The 18,841-nt window shown below is 25.8% G+C and overlaps 1 protein-coding gene across 4 annotated transcripts in view; it reads right to left on the reverse strand.

Annotated features, from left to right (window-relative positions):
- The window catches only part of chinmo (Chronologically inappropriate morphogenesis), a 96,065-nt gene that overhangs the window by 39,101 nt on the left and 38,123 nt on the right, over nt 1-18,841 (reverse strand). For all 4 annotated transcript variants that reach the window (XM_089173001.1, XM_089172999.1, XM_089173000.1 and 1 more), the window contains exons 3-6: nt 10,402-10,622; nt 9,523-10,151; nt 8,574-8,821; nt 7,914-8,189 (exon numbers count right to left, since the gene is read on the reverse strand). In XM_089173001.1, the coding sequence (XP_089029127.1) occupies nt 7,914-8,189; nt 8,574-8,821; nt 9,523-10,151; nt 10,402-10,622 (1,374 nt within the window). The remainder of the gene's footprint in view (nt 1-7,913; nt 8,190-8,573; nt 8,822-9,522; nt 10,152-10,401; nt 10,623-18,841) is intronic.

Consider the following 18,841-nt stretch of genomic DNA (forward strand, 5'->3'; position numbering starts at 1 on the left):
GAGTATACTCGTCATGAGAAAAATCGTTCAACTTCTACACGACGAGTATACTCGTCATGAGAAAAATCGTTCAACTTCTACACGACGAGTATACTCGTCATGAGAAAAATCGTTCAACTTCTACATGAAGAGTATACTCGTCAATACACCAAATCGTGTGACACTTCTACATGACGAGTATATACGTCAAACACAGTTAACTGTTTTAAATGAAGAACGTTGTTTGAAATAATACGAGAACAATTTGGATTTTGAAAATTAAAATTTAAAAAAAAGAACAAAAAAAAAGAAAGAAAGATAAATGAAATATTTAAAGTTGCAAGAGATTTGAAACATGAAAAAATACGAGCAAGCAGTGTTCTTTCTTGTCTATGGTTACGTGGTTGCATTGTGCAATGATTTTTTCAACTGGTAGAAGGTTAAGCCAATGAGGTGTGGGACGAAAATGTTGCCGAGGACGTAACCAACACATAACATAGAGAGAGAGAGAGAGAGAGAGAAAGAGAGAGAGAGAAAGAGAGAGAGAGAGAGAGAGAAAGAGAGAGATCAACGAAAGAACTCTAATTGATTCTAAGAACCTCGAGTGTGTTCCTTATATTTCTTTATCTGTATATATACAACACGCATACTAACACGTATAATGTAAAAAAAAAAAAAAAAAAAATAAAACCATGAACGTACTCTCGATCGGCATCAAGAAACACGCACTCTGTGTATGTGTTTGTGTGTGTGTGTGTGTGTGTACCGTTTAAATGATTCCTAATAAGATAATTCGTGCGGGTAGAAATGCGAAAGAAAAAGAAAAAAAAAAACAAAAATGTAAGATCCTATTCGTGGACGACGAAATACATATTTAATTTCTTTTTTTTTAAGTAAAAAATAGTAAAAAAAAAAAAAAAATTAAAGAAAAGAAGAATTTTGATAGTTCGATGGTTTATGTAAAAATATCGATAATCATTCTTTTGCAATTGCAACAAGGTTGTAAAAATGAGAAATACAATATAAACAATAGAATATAATAAATAAATAGTCTATATATAATAAATACAATTAATAAATAATAAATAAAATAATAATAATATTATAAATAAAAAATAAAATATAATCTTACAATGGTGCAGAATTTTGCAATCATCTAATTACAAAAAAAAAAAAAAAAAAAAAAAAATTGTCAAAATAGAAAGAAATATAAAAATGAAAAAAAAAAAAAAACAAAAAAATGTTTATATTAATTATAAATATTTATGTGTGTTATATTAATATAATAATCTACTAATAATTATGTTTAAGAAAAATATCGATAAACGTGATTAATTTTTTTTCTCAGTCTGATCCATGCAAATTCAGGAAGAAAAAGAAAGAAAACAAAAAAATAAAAATAAAAATAAAATAGTAAATTAATAGTCGAGAATAAATTAATATTAAATCTTGAATCGTGTAAAAACGTGTTTATGCAAAACACACGTATTATTATTTGTCAAACTCGACAAGTTTTCAAATGTATTTAAGTATAGTAATCGCATAGTAATTGCACCATGCTTCACATTGAAACTTTTACGAGGCACGTGCTCGCGAGATAGAAGCAAGGGTTGACTATCACACACATAAGAAGAAGAAGAAGAAGAAGAAAAAGAGGAACAAGGAACATTGTCTGCGAAAGTATTAAAAGTAGGGAAAATATAAAAGAAAAAAAAAAAAAAAAAAAGAAAATAAAAAAGGAATGAAAGGTCGTTCGAACCCTCGGTGCACCTGCTTGCACGTGCTGCCTAGTGCAACTGCACTTTTTTCTCTCGCATTTCTTCAATAATTCAAACTCGCTACGGTACGTGGATGCGTGCGTGCCTTTCGAAAAGGGGAATCCCCATTCATCCCCCTTTTTTATTTTCTTTTTTTTTTTTTTTTCATTGCACACTTAACGTTCCAAACAAATATTCAATGGAATAAACTTTCGTTGCTTCCTGTTTTTCTATCAAGAATCGATTAGTTTTTTTTTCTTTTTTCAATTTACAAAACTATTGTTTTGTATTTATGTTTTCTCATTCTATCGATATGAAATGAAATATTAGAATGAACCAACAAATTTGTAATATTTTTGATGAATTGTAATTATTTTGATGATTTTTCAATGAATATTTTCAAAATAAATTCAATAAAAATCAAAACAACAATCTTTCATTATGCAGTTTTGAAATAAAATTAACAACAAAATAAAGGCAAGAAACTTTTCGGTTCATTCTAACACAATTTTGCAATAGGGTTGCATCAAGGTTTGTACCAAAAATTCGTATATTTTTTTCAAATAAATATTTTCAAAATAAATTTAACAAAAATAATAACAATCTTTCATTATGCAATTTCAAAGTAAGATTGTTAAAGCCATGAAACTTTTGGTACATCTTAATATAATGTTGTATCAGTGTTGCGTCAGGGTTTTGTTAAGGGGTTTGTCAAGGATTTGAAGTAAAAATTCGTAAATATTTTAAATGAATATTTCTAAAATAAATTTAACCAAAAAAAAAAAACAAAAACAACAATCTTTCATTATGCAATTTTAAAGAAAAATTATCAATGAAATAAAAGCAAGAAACATTTTTTGATTCACCCTAATATAATTTTGCATCAGGGTTGCATCAGAGTTTAAATCAAAATTTCATACATATTTTAAATGAATATTTCTAAAATAAATTTAACAAAAAAAAAAAAAAACAACAATCTTTCATTATGCAATTTTAAAGTCAAATAATGAAAGCCACGAAATTTTGGTTTATACCCTAATTATAAGTTGCATCAGGGTTGCATCAGAATTTGAACCAACAATTCGTACATTTTTTAAATAAACATTTCCAAAACAAATTTACCATAAAAAAAAAAACAAAAACAAAAACAATCTTTCATTATGCAATTTCAAAAGTAAAATTATCAAAGCAACCAAATTTTGCTTCACCCTAATACAAAGTGTCACTTATTGCAGAGACAAGTAAAACGTCCGTCTTCTAAATTCATAAAAATAGAATTATATGATTAATGAGAATCTTCCAACATCGTTAAGACCTGAATGTACCTTTCTTAGATACATTTAGAAAAAAAATACCATTGGAGAGAAAGTTAGTAAGGCAGACAGAAATATAGTTAGTCGTTAGCAGAGACAAGGAAGAAGAAAACTGGTAAGAGTGAGAACGAATGAAATGGTCCGACCCCCCCCCTCCCCAAAACAAAAACTTACGATTAACTTTCGAGTTTATTTCTTATGTGATTTTTTACCATTAAATCGTTTTTTATTTTTTTTTTTTTTTTTTTTTTTTTAATGAGTTACGAGCCACCGTTAGAAACACTAAAAGTAACTTTCATAATCTTTGTCGCACTATAAATTTATTTCACGATGGTGGGAAGATCTTCATGTTGAATTAAGCAAATCAAAGTTAAGCAAAAGCCAGTCCGCAAAAATGAAAGTTATCTCACGAAGATAGGTCTGACGAAACGATAATTAGAATTTAAAATTGATAACACGTCCCTTTCCCCACATACCCTCCCCCCCATCCCACCATAGAAAACTTTTGATTATAATCTTTTCTTTTAAAGATAATATATAATATCTTATAATATATTATAATATATTTATATATATATTATATTTATATTATAATATTTAATATAAATATAAATATATATATATATATTATATAATAAAATAATTGTAAATTAATTGTAAAGTAATTGTAAATTAAAATAAATGTAAATTTTTATATATAATAAATATATTATATCAAATATTATTAAAATAATATTAAAACATTATAAATTAATTTATAATAATTTTATTTATAATAAAAAATTATATTATATAAAAATTTTATATTTTAAATAAAATTATTATAATTAGTAATTAAAGTAATAAATAAATATATTATTATAAGTAATAATTAAATTAATAAATAAATATATTAATATAATTAATAATTAAATTATTATAAATTATTTATATTATAATAATAATTTATAATAATTTTATTTGTAATAAAAATTATATTATATAAAATTATTATAATTAGTAATTAAAGTAATAAATAAATATATTAATATAAGTAGTAATTAAATTAATAAATAAATATATTAATATAATTAATAATTAAATTATTATAAATTATTTATATTATAATAATAATTTATAATAATTTTATTTATAATAAAAAATTATATTATATAAAAATTTTATATTATAAATAAAATTATTATAATTGGCAATTAAATTAATTAAAAAATATATTAATATAATTAATAATAAAATTATTGTAAATTATTTATATTATAATAATAATTTGTAATAATTTTCTTTATAATAAAAAAATTATAAAATAAAATTAATATATTAATCTAATATATTTATATTAGTATAATATATTTATATTAATATTAAAATCTTAAAATATATTTTGTGTTTCTAATTTTTTTTCTTTATTTTTTTTTTCTTTTTTTTTTTTACTATTATTTCAAGACAAAGATACAAATTATATAAAATATTAAATAAAAATGATCTAAAAAATTATTTAAAAAAGAATTTAGTTCTATTCAATTGAGTAAGAGACTAACCAAAAAACGACTTTCTAGGAAATTCTTACGTAATTTCTTAAAGATTTTAGTTAGAACGTTCACCTTTTCTATGGCAACGTAAGATAAAAAAATGATTAAAGGATATAACTTTTACTATTTTTTCGTCTAACGATCGAAAGAAAGGAAAGAAGAAGAAGAAGAAGAAGAAGAAGATCGCACAAACGTGAGATTTTAACACGTAGTATAATAACTGTAATCAGTATCATCCTCGTCATAAAGAACTGTTAAGAAAAAAAAAAGAAAAAATTTATTCAAAGATTTTTCTTAAACGTTTCAAGTGTAAAAATTTTGACACGTTTAATAACGTGTTTCGTATTTTTTTTTTTTTTTTTTACTTCTTTGAAAATACTTTTCTTATCTCTCATACGATTATTACAGTTATGTATACATGCATAGATTTTACAAAATAAATATGAATTTTTTCTATTTCTTTCTTAAATTTTTCTTTTTTTTTTTTTTTAACTAATACGAAAGATTTGACAAAATTTTGAAAAATTCCGAATATTTTAATTAACTGTCATGACAAGATAATAATCATGTGATACAATGTGTCAATGTAGAAATAAAATAATTCATCTGACATTTGTTCTAAACTTTTTAAATCGAAAAGAAAATAGAAAAAGAAAAAACTATATATATATTGTGTATTTTCAAAAAAAATATATGAAATTATATAAAATATAATATTATTAAGTTACTGTATAATATTATGTAATTATAGTAATAATAATATAAATTAATTTTATAGTATAATTTAATAAAATTAATATTAGTATAAAATATTATAGTATTATAGAGTAATATATATATATATATAATACATTACTATAATATTTTAATGACATTAACAATAATTGATAATTAATATTATTTATATATTAATATTTATTGGTTTTTAATTATTATAGAATCTACATATAATTAATATTTATTAGACCATACAAAATATATTATATTCAATCTTTTTAAATAATTCTTAATATTTAAATACTCATTTAATAATAAATCTAAAGTTGCAGCACACGTTACAAGATATCTCATAGTTAACAGTCAATGTGTTAATTTCTATATGACGTGTGCATTAAAATCAAAAAAAAATATTAATAAAAGTCAAATCGTTGAATACATGCGTGTATCATTCATCAAAATCTTCAATCGAATGATCAATGATTTATTCTCTATTTATAAATTTCTCATTTATCATCTTTATAAACGTACTGATATTACGAGACAGAGAGATAGAGAGAGAGAGAGAGAAAGATAGATAGATAGATCATTTTAAAAACCCTAAAAAGATAAATTAATAAATTTAATCTTATATTTTCTCATGTTAAGACATATATATTTTATTTTCTTCTTATTTCGATAATCAATCATTATTATCACATAGTACTCGTATCGTTAGTTAGTTCTTTCTTTATTTCAAAACGAAACCCGCGAAAAAAAAGAAAAATAAAAAAATAAAAAAAATAATGGCGAACTTCATGGCTTTAGGTTTTATCAAGGGAACCGTCGTAAACGTCACGCCCGGTGATCTGCTCGTCGAAGCAAAAGATGTTCCTCCCAGTGGTTGCACCGCGTGGTCACGTCGCCTGCATCCAACCTCTTTGTAGACTTTGTTTAAGCCGTCAAGGCGAGGAAACAGAAAGAGAGAGAGAAAGAGAGAGAGAGAAAGAGAGAGAAAGTACACATATATATATATGTGTGTGTGTGTGTGAGAAAGATACACCAACGAACAACGATGAATCCTAGAGTACTCTAAGGCAAAACCGTTCCAGATGGGCGTTAGAAAAACACACATGCACAAATACACACATATACACATATATATACACGTACGACGATGATGCTGATGATATGACGAAGAAGAAAAAGAAGACAGGGATTTTACGCACACAGAAATAACGTTCACGTAAAAAGGTTCCTATCTAACTCACCCAACCCAACCCCCTCCCTCCCTCCCCCCACTTGGTGTTCTCTTTCTGCACGTTAGAGGGTCGCCGAAGCGGAGACTGTGACGTAGACACGTGGCAGGAGAAAAAAAAAACAAAAGGACTACCTTGCCACGAAAATATATATATATATATATATATTATCACAGTGATGCACACGACGGCTGGCTACTTCGAAATTCGTCGGCACCTTTCTCTTTCTAACTCCTTGTGTTCTTTTTTTACTACTCCCTTCCACCTCCCACCTCCTCCTCCCTCCCCCCACACTTCTCTCTTTCTCTTTTTCTCATAGTTTCTTTGTGACACCTCGAGCAGCAACTTAATGCGACTACCCAACCAACCTTCGTTACACCTTCTCTAGGTTTTACCTATGCGCCTATTCTCCACCTCGTTTTATAGCAGGTTAACACGAATGACGACTTTGAAAATCGTCGAACCTTGTAATGCGGAAGTTTCGAAAGGTTCACTCAAGAAGACTGTTCGTCTTTTTTTATAATGTTGTGATACCTCCTCCCTCCCCCTACCCCCTCCCCCCGTCCCCTCTTTTCCTTTCCATCATCACCACCACCACCACCACATAATGTAGGTGTGTGTGTTTTATATTCGATTAACGAAGTTCTGAAAACATTTTGAAAGAAAAGTCACGAGAGCTAAGTTTTGCTTCCTTTTTACAATTGGTAAAATTAATTGAGTAAGGAAACACCTTGCAAGTGAATGAGAAAGGACTAAAAAAGGACTAACTTTTCGTTTGAGTAGGCGCAAATTATTAGAAAAGGGTATGGGAAAGTTTCAATTGCAACATCGATTGAATTAATTCCACGAGTAGACTATGCACTCATATTGTGCAACCTGCTACTTTAATAATAGAACTAATCGACCTAAATGTAAATGTTTTTATTCAAATAATTATTCATGACGTTTGTTTTTCTTTTATTTGTATTGTGCAAGTATCAGCAAATTATCATAAAGAATAAAAATATTACTAACCCCTTTCCTTCGATTTACATTTACATATTTCATATTCATTTGTTTAAAAAAAAGAAAAAAAAAATAAATAAATAAAATACATTTTTCTATTATTAAATGATATTATAATTAATGATTTAAATGATTAATAAATTATGATAATAAATGATTAATTGATAATATCAAATTGAAAGTTTTTTTTTTCGAAAATTTGTATGAAATTTAAAAAAAAAAAAAAAAAAACAAGAATTTTTCTAAGTAATTTAAAAGAACAAGAAAAAAGGGCCGGAAATGAAAAACCCACGTATGCTGAAAGTTACCAAAAAAGAATAAAAATACCCTTATAGTGACGAAGGGTTAAGGAAATAAAAAATGATTGGTACTCACCCTCGGGTGTCGATACGGTTCCAGCCTTGTTTATCTTCGTATTCCACATGGCAGGGCTACTTAAAGCTGGTTTTATATCTGTAGTCGGTGGATGTGCCGGTGGTATCGATAACATCGCGGATCCCATTTGTGCACCACGTGAAAAAAGTTTCGAATTAGTGCAATAACCCTCGAACCCCCTATCACCGGAATACACCTCGCTCGACAATCTTTCTGCCAATGTTTCAGCTTGTTCTCGATCCGTCAATGCCATTGGTTCTTGTTTTATTCGTAAATCTATCAAAAAAAAAAAAAAAATAGAAGATTTATCGTGACGATGAAATATTTGTTCTGATTTTATTTCTATGCAATCCATGAGGGGGGGGGGTTTAATTTTTATTAATATACAACTTCATCAATTGTGTTGCAAGTGAAAGTTTTATAAACGACGATCTATTTTTTCTGATTTTGTACAGGAATATTTTTTTTTTGAATTAAACTAACCTTCACTTCTTGCATTGAAAACATTCAAAATGCCAATACAACTTCATCAATTACTGTAAGTGAAAGTTTTCTCGTAACGATGAAATATTTGTCTTAATTTTATTTCTATGCAACCCATGAGGATTGAAATTTTGTACAGAAAAGAATAAAAATACAAATTGTTTAAATCAAACTAACCTTCCGCGACGCTTTCCTTGTGATCACAGTTATTCCGTTCCTCCGATCTTGCTTGTTCCAATTCCTGTTCTAGTTCCGTTGGTGTATGGGGCGCAGTATGCGAATGGGCAGGTGTATCAGATGGATGAGCAAACGGTTGATAAAAATGATTTTCCAAAAGATGTGGTTGTGGTGCAGATGCTGGCCGGAACGTTGCACCGTCGCGCAAAACGCTCGCCCTACCTAACGCGTCAACCTCGTTCGAACTTCTGAAAGATCAAACAAACAACTACAATTGTTTTATTAGAAGCACCGGAGTTATATTCCTAACTAAGAAGAAACATATAAAAAAGAGAGAAAGAAAAGAAGAAGAAGAAGAAAAAAAAAAAAAAGAAACTAACACACGCGTCTGTTCTCTCCCCCTTCCCCACTCCACCTACTTGTTACAACGAACGAACGAAATAAAAAAAAGAAGGAAAATGATGAAATCGTATCGATTATCAAACGGATTACGAAACTTAACGCGAAAGTTCTCGAAGAATCAATTCGGTTCTGTCTGTCTGACTTGTTAGATAAGCTAAACACGTAGTGCGTGTGCAACTAACAACACGCCATATATATGTATATAGTACATAACGCATATATATATATAGAGAGAGATATATGTACATGCGTAATTTTAACACGCATAGTTTGCATAATTTCGAAAGAAACTTAATCTCGTGACACGGTCGAACGAACGTGCTCCCTCCAACCCCCTCAATTGCGTCAATGTATTTAATCGTGATATATTGTATTTATTAGTCTCGCGAAAGGTCATTGAAAGACACTTAAGGAAAAAAAAAAAAAACAGAAAAAAACATGTCGTCAATAATAGTATCGCAGTTTTTTTTTTTTTAATAAAAATACGAAGTAGAAGAAGAATAAGAATATAAAAAGGAAGTGAGATAAAGAAGGGTTGGGGCCTTACCTCATTACCTTCTTGGGAGGGCTTTCATAAAATTGGGGAAATATGTTTGGTACGGGGTATGCCGGTGCTGGGGAAGGTGCAGGCGTAGGGGTTGCATCTCTGCATCTTTTTATACTATTCCTCAGCATTGGGACTTCACCGGCCTCGTTATTGGGATCAACAATGTCATCAATTCCATCCTCACAGGAGGTACTTGCACTGGATACGGCACCGGTGCCAGCAACGATACTACCACTTGCATTACCCCCATTGGTGGTGGCATTGTCATCGAGGTTACCACCAGGTCCAACACTGCTGCTGCTGCTACTAATTCCAATATTATTGTTGTTGTTGTTGTTGTTACTGCTGTTGTTATTGTTGTTGTTGTTGTTGTTGTTGCTGTTACCACCACAACCACCACCACCACCACCACTACCACCAACACCAACACTACCTCCACCTCCACCTCCACTTCCACCACCGCTACTTCCACCGGCGATGACGTTTCCTGTTGCACCGACTTCGGTGCCACTTCCACCCTCGCCACCACCACCACCCTCTCCACCTGTGTCCGTTGACGAATTATTGCTCCCTGCCGCGTGTCTGTGCGCCACTGCTAGTTTCTCGTGCTCGATCGATAGACCTTTCACCTGTTGTACAGAATTTTCATATTTTTGAGTTTTTTTTTTTTATATGAAAGGAGTACCTTAGAGTATAAGTTAAGTTACACTAAGTTAAATTAAGTTAATCCTACTTGAATTAACTTAGAGTTGAACAAACGTACAAAAATTATTAATAAAAAATTAATTGAATTTAATATAGAAAAATGAGAAATGAAGAAAATCAGAAAATAAAAAAATAGAATGGATGAATAAAAATGGTGGAGACGATTTGACGTACTTGAAGGCATTCCGCTGCCTTGAGAAAAGAACTGAGAGAATCTTGTGACACGTGTACCTCACCGCGGTACATAAATTCGAGAAGTGATCTCATATTGTCGGCGCTCGTCCCGTTTAGAATAACGATCAGTCCTGCGGGAAATGGTGGAGTCCCTTCGAAAAGTTCCTGGAAATGTTTGCTGCATGCTGCGAGGATCAATTTGTGCGCTTTGAACGTTACTCCTGCAATTGAAACAAAAAACTCGATGTGAATTTTTTTTATTGAATTCTTTGAGTGCTATGGTGGGCCACATATATGCGTCCAATTAACATAAAGCTATCGAAGTGAATTAAAAATGCATTTATATGTATATGCGGATTTATCAAATGTTTTAATACCTTCCTTAATTTTTCTTTTATTAAACAAATTTTTTTTTGTTTATTTAATATGTACAATTAATTAATAAATATATATAATAATAATAATTACATATTAAATTAAAAAATTATATTAAATAAGAAATATTAATTTTGATCTTATTAATGTTTATAATGTTATTTTAAATTTAATTAAAAATAAAATTATATTAAATAAAAAGTAATAAATATATAAATAATATATATATATATATTTATATATATATATATATATTTATAATAATTATATTATATTATAATAAATAACAATAATTATTATATAATTATATTATAATATATATATATATATATATATATATATATACATTTATTTAATTTCTTTTATTTATAGTTAAATATTAATAGAAAAACCTTAAAGGTTAACCCTTTGTGTGCTATGGGTTGCATATATGCATCCAACAAAAGTAAAAGACGCAAATATATATATGCGTTTGTAAATTTTTTAAAAACTTCCTTAACTCAAAATTTTCTTTTTTTCTTTTAAAATATTTTATCAAAATAATTAAATATTACAAAAAAAAACATTATTCCACTGATAGAAAAATGCAAAAATGCTCAAAATCGGTCTACGGTGCAATTGCAATCGTTTGACGAGAGCTCTACACATTCTTCAAACGATCAAATATTTTTTTCTTTTCTCATTACAAATTTCATACGAACATTATTCTTCCAATTGTAATCATTTTTATTTTATTACATAATATTTTATTTTATTTTATTTTATTTTATTTATAAATGAACGCATTTTATCATAACGAGAAAATAAGCGAATTTTCGTACATTCGAATGAAAAAAACAAGGAAGGGTAGAAACTATAAAAGGGGAAGTAATGATGGTAAAAAGGGGGGATGAGAGGGGTGGGAAGGGGGGACGAGTAACACGTGACGTCGTCGCATTCTTCAAAAAGGGAACCCATTTACACATCCGGCAAATTAAAGGGAACATAAAACGCTATGAATACGTAATCGCAAGAAAAGCACGCATTAGATGTTGGGAAGCAACGCATACGTCTTTTTCTTTGACTACTTCAACTACGAGTAACCCCTTTTTTTTTCTTGGTCTCTCTAACACACACACACGTATATATATATAACATGGGTTTTCATCATTCGAAGGGACCACCGAAAAACGACCGCGGGAATTTAGCGTGTAAAGGAAGTGCTGCTGGTGACCGAGGAACCCCTTTTTTCTGTCCTTTTTTTTTTTTTGCTTCTTCATCTTCATCTTCATCTTCTTCTTCTTCTTCTTACTCTCGTTCTTTTTCATTCTCCCTCTCTCCCACTTCCTCGCCCCCCCCCGTTCTCCCTTTCGTATATAGGCCAACACACATTACATCGTTCCTACGTTGTTTAGGAAGACTGTACACAGTACTGAGTGTAAAAGAGAACAAGAAAAAAAGAGAAAGAATATAAAGAAAACCTCTGAGCAGCTTGACGTCGATGCCCATTCTTGCAGCTTGCTGGATATGTAGGCCATCTTCCGACACTATCTTCAGTAATCTATACTTTTTTTTTTCTATCTATTTATCTATCTATCTATCTCTTTCTTGTGAAATAATAACGTTTGAATAATACGTGCAGGTAAGTAACGTGATACTGATTGCGTTATACGAATTGGACTTCAGTTAATGTCTGATTATTATGCACGTGATAGAATAAAATAAATTTAATAATAAAGAATCACACACACACACACAGACAGACAGACAGAATGGTACTTAAAATTTATGATAAATATCAATAAGATGATTAACACGTTGCAGTACACTTTTAATTTGACTATCGTACTTAGAAACACAAAGATCGAATGAACCTATTCATCATTTGCCGCAACGTGTGTTAATTTAATATAACTTATGTTAAGAATTATAAATATATATATATATATATATATATATATATATATATATATATGTGTGTGTGCTGGTTCAATTTTTCGTCTCTAGGGATACGACATAGGGATATTTTTTTTAAAATGTGCAATATACAAATTGTCATCAAGCTATTATAATATTATTTAATTATATATTAGTTATAACTTATATACAATAATAATATATATTATATAATATTTTATATATAATTATAAATAAAATAAAATTAAATTAAATTAATTTAAATAAAATTAAATTAAATTAAATTAAATAACATTAAATTAAATAGAACAAAATAAAATAAAATAAAATAACATAATATAAAATAAAATAAAATAAAAATAAAATAAAATAAAAAAGAACAAAAATAATAATAATTTTTTAAATAATAATAATATAAATAATATACTTTATATATTATTATTTAATTTATTTTATTATATTATTTTTTATATAATTATTAATTCTAAATTATTATACATATAAATGCTCATCATTATATGTAATATAATTATAAATAATGAATTTTATATGAAAATTTATATTATTCAATAAATATTAATCAATTCAAGAGATGTGAAAAATTTATTTACTTTTGTTTTATTTTAAAGAATTATACGAAGAATTTTACAGTGCATTTAATATAATATGTAAACCATTGTGTAATTTTAAGAAAAAAAAAAAAAAAAAAATGGGGACCTATTATGTAATTGGAAAGTATATTATTATCTACTAAAAATAGTAAATATTAAATGTCCTGTCCAATGACGTTTAAATTGAAATATCGTATATATATATAGTAGTACATGAAAAAAAAAGAATAAAAAAATGGAAAGGTATACGATAAAAATTTGCAAATGAAATAAACCAAGATGAGATGTAAGACTCTCGTAAAAGTATTAAAAGAAATGTATAAAAAGGAATTGCGATTATAAAACGACGATATAAAACGAATAAGGAAATCGAATGTTAAAAAGAGATGAGAAACGAATAAAGATATAGAGAAAGAGAGAGAGAGAGAGAGAGAGAGAGAGAAAGGTGAAGGAAGAAGAAGAAGAAGAAGAGGGGTGGGAGGAGGGCTCGACCAGGTGGCGCAAACCACCTGTCCTTTCGACGCGAGCAACCTGGTCTCTGTCTCTCTCTCTCTCTCTCCTCTCTCTCTCTCTCTTCTCTCTTCTCTTTCTGTGAAGTGTATCGAATTCTCTGAACTTGCTTTACTCCCTAAAAAGGACGAATTAAATTTCAAACTCGATTTCCCGCCAAGTTAAAATCGAATATCAATATATCAAGATTATCCTGTACTGGTCATGCACGATTAATCGGTAATTTGTAATTTATCTTTCACGTATTTTTCATAATAAACAGAAATGAAAAGAAAAAAAAAAAAAGAAAAAAGAAAAAAAATAAATAAAGGGAGGATACATACGAACGAAATGAGAAATGAGAAAAAATATTGAGAAAACAATAGAAAAAAAAAAAAAACATGACAAGAAATAATATAAAATAAAATACAATAAAATAAAATAGAATAGAATAAAATAGAATTAAATTATGTTAAATTAAATTAAATAAACAATAAAATAGAATAAAATCAAAGTAAATTAAATTGAATTAGATTCAACTAAAATTAAAATAAAATAAAATACAATAAAATAAAATAGAATAGAATAAAATAGAATTAAATTATGTTAAATTAAATTAAATAAACAATAAAATAGAATAAAATCAAAGTAAATTAAATTGAATTAAATTCAACTAAAATCAAAATAAAATAAAATAGAATAAAAAAAATAAATTAAACAAAATATAATACAATAAAATGAAATTAAATTAAGCTAAATTAAATAAAATAGAATAAAATAAAATTAAGATTAAAATAAAATAGCATTTAATAAAATAAAATGAAATAAAATTAAGATTAAAATAAAATAACATTTAATAAAATAAAATGAAATAAAATTAAGTTGAATAAAATAAAAAATAAAATAGAATAAAATAAAATAAAATAAAATTAAATTACATAAAATTAAACTAAAATCAAAATAAAATAAAATAGAATAAAAAAATTAATTAAACAAAATATAATACAATAAAATGAAATTAAATTAAGCTAAATTAAATAAAATAGAATAAAATAAAATAAAATAAAATTAAGATTAAAATAAAATAACTAACAATAAAATAAAATAAAATAAAATTAAGTTAAATAAAATAAAAAATAGAATAAAATAAAATAAAATAAAAATAAAAATGCAATAAATTAAAAAAGATACAAACTGGACAATAATATTTTTATCATTAATATTTGACGTACGTACGAAATATAATATACATAAATATTATATATACTTCCTTCCGTAGTAAATAAGAATAATAGAATGAAATAAATAAAGAGTTAAAGTAAGACAGAGACAGAGAGAAGAGAGAGAGAGAGAGAGAGAGAGGACAATTTCGGAAGTTCGCAACCATCGTAATACAACGAACGCAATATTTATAAGCTTCCTAATATAGGATCGAAGGAGTATGTGTATTCGTTGTAAAAATGTATGAGTTCTATATACATACATATACAAATACTAAACATTCTAAACGTGGTTTGTGTGCAGGGGCCAACGACCGTATCACACGCGCTCTTCTCTCTCTGTGTGTAGGCGGCTTTTGCACGCTAAGTTCCTGCTCTCTCTCTCTCTCTTCTTATATATCTTCTTTATATCTATATCTATTTTTTTTTTTTAACTTTTTTTCTTCGTTTTCTTCTTGTTCTTCTTCTTTCACTAAACGAACCAATCATAACTATGCGTGAGCCCGGAAATATATAATAAATGATCTTTCTTATATTTTTAATCTGACGATTACTTTCATAACTACATTCATTCGTAGAAATATGTTCATCTGCATTATTATTTTATTATTATTATTAATATTAAATTATTGTAATAATATATATTATTATTATTATATATAGTTTATAATAATTTAATATTTAAAAATGTAATAGTTATAATTTAATAATTATATTAGTATTTAATATAATAATAATAATTTAATTACTTAATATAATATTATTATTTTATGATTTAATAATTACAATTATTATATTATATATAATATTAGAATAATTATAATTTTTTAAGTAATAAGATATATAATATATTATAATAATTTATAATATAATAATAAGTATAATAATATATAATATTAAATATAATATATAAATAAATAAATTTAATTACTTAATATAATATTATTATTTGATAACAATATAAATATTATTATTTTATGATTTAATAATTACAATTATTATATAATATATAATATTATAATAATTATAATTTTTTAAGTAATAAGATATATAATATATTATAATAATTTATAATATAATAATAAGTATAATAATATATAATGTTAAATATAATATATTAATAAATGAATATTATATAATAATAAAAAAATAATTGACATTAAATATTATTATATAATATTAATTAATTAAATATAATATAATTAATATAAATATAATTAAATTATTATAATAATATATTATCTTATTATAATTGCAAATCTTGTTGTTGTTGACTTTCTCGTGTTATTATTCGAAAGATATTACACTCTTATCAACCAATTACATCATCCTTGTTACGTTTTTTTTTTGTTCTACGTAGTAAATATTTGTTTACTTTTATTTACCAAACATTATATATTTCCCATTATTATTATTATTTTTTTTTAATTTATAATTCATTTACGTTCTTTTAATATCTCGTTATTTCTTTCTTTTTTTTTTTTTTTTTTTTTTTTAATTATCTCAATGTAAACGTTTTGTTTATTCGTAAGTAATGCAGAGAATACATGCTAGGGGTAATGCCGTTGTAAAAAGAAAAAAATTATGTGAATTACGTGAGAAAAAGAAAGAGAAGGAGAGAAGAAGAGAAGGAGAGAAGGAGAGAATGTTTAGAACGTGTTTATAACATGCGAACGTACAGTCATCGAGTCATCGAACGACTCAGAAAAAAGCAACGAAGTGCGAGTAAATTTGATGTTGAATGAACGGAGTGTAGTGGCATGCGATAAGAAGAGAAACCTCGCAAACGTTTCCAAATATGTTATATGTGTGTGTCTGTGTATGTGAGAGTTTTGTGTATGTGTGTCTGTGTGTGTCTGTCTGTCTGTCTGTCTCTCTTTCTCTCTCTCTCTCTCTCTCTCTCTCTCTCTCTCTCTCTCTCTCTCTCTGTATGTGTGTGTGTGAATGTATTTACGATGTTTATTGATATTCGAAGGTTATCTTCATCGTATGTGCGTTTCTCTCGAATTGTATTATATTTCGCTTTACTATTTCGTATATGAACTATTTATTATACAAATATATGTACATTAAATACATCAACAAATATCGAAATGTTGTATAAATAACTAATTAAAATGAAATCGTTTATTAAGAAATCATTGTAATAATTTATATGCATATATGTACGCACGTGGCGCACGTGCGAAGATGTATACATATGTAAGTTCAATTTTTATGAAATGAATTATATTTTAATTTAGATAAAATATATTATAATTAAGTTTATTGTGTAAAATCTATATAATTATAATTACAATATTATATATTTCAATTTTAGATAAAATAAAATATAATTAGGTATATTACAATTTTAAATAAAATAAAATATAATAATATTTATTATTTAAAATATTTATAATTATAATTACAATATTATATATTTCAATATTAGATTAAGTAAAATATAATTAAATATTTTTCAATTTTAAATAAAATAAAATATATTATTAAGTATATTACATTTTTAAATAAAATAAATATTACAAATTTACTATTACAAATTATTACAATTTTTGATAATATATTGTATAATTATAATTATAATTATAATTATATATATATATATATATATTATTTAAATAATTATTATTTAAATAATTATTTTATATAATTAAATAAATTTCAATTTTAAATGTTAAAAAATGAATATTTATATAAAATTAGAATTCTAACTCGATGAATTGATTATTGTTGTTGTGTTATTTCTTTTTTTCTTTCCTTTGAATAAAAAAAAATAAAAATAAAAAAACCCCTTTGGGAGAGAATAAAAGGGGGTCAAGATACTCTCGGCCATCCTTTGGCACCGGTCGTAACAAAAATTTGCAAATAAAGAACGCGGAATTGAGCAACGGTGCAATGCACTCTTCTAGGCCGGGTCTATTCGTATTCCAAGGCCAGCCAGTAAAAACTCACGATCTCCTACTTCCGACCAAAAACGATTCACAATCTCTACCAGAAAAAGAAAGAGAAAGAAAGAGAAAGAAAGAAAAAACGAAATAGAAGAAGAGAGAGGGAGAGGGAGAGAGAGAGAGAGAGAGAGAGAGAGAGAGAGAAGGGGACAAAGTATTCTACGATTCTAAAATTTTTATTGATTATTAAATCGGATGTAATTAATAATGAAGAAGAATAATTTGCAATATTTCATAATTATTATCGTAATAGCTATGTAATTTAATCTATCGAAGTATTTACAACTGTTTTTCATATTTCGTAAACTTCCAAAAAAAAAAAAAAAATAAATAAATAAAAATAAAAAATACATAAATAAATATAAAAAATTTAATGACGAGGAGTAGGGGGAATTTGTATATAAATTAACAATATTTATATACAAATTTGTATATATTAAATTATTTATAATATAAATAATATAAAAATTTGTCTAATTTATAATTTATTATGTAAATAATGGAAATTTATAAAATATGAAAAATATAAATATAAATTAAATAATACAAATATATAGTATATAAATATAAATTAAATAATATAAATATATAATATAAATTTGTAATATAAATATAAAATTTGTGTATATTATATTATTTATAATATAAATAATATAAAAATTTGTCTAATTTATAATTTATTATGTAAATAATGTAAATTTATAAAATATGAAAAATATAAATATAAATTAAATAATACAAAAATATAGTATATAAATATAAATTAAATAATACAAAACTATAGTATATAAATATAAATTAAATAATATAAATATATAATATAAATTTGTAATATAAATATAAAATTTGTGTATATTATATTATTTATAATATAAATATATAATATCAATATAAATTA

This window comes from Polistes dominula, unplaced genomic scaffold (assembly GCF_049000335.1).
Source record: "Polistes dominula isolate Pdom_NZ unplaced genomic scaffold, Pdom_raw_medaka contig_22, whole genome shotgun sequence".
NCBI classification, from domain to species: domain Eukaryota; kingdom Metazoa; phylum Arthropoda; class Insecta; order Hymenoptera; family Vespidae; genus Polistes; species Polistes dominula.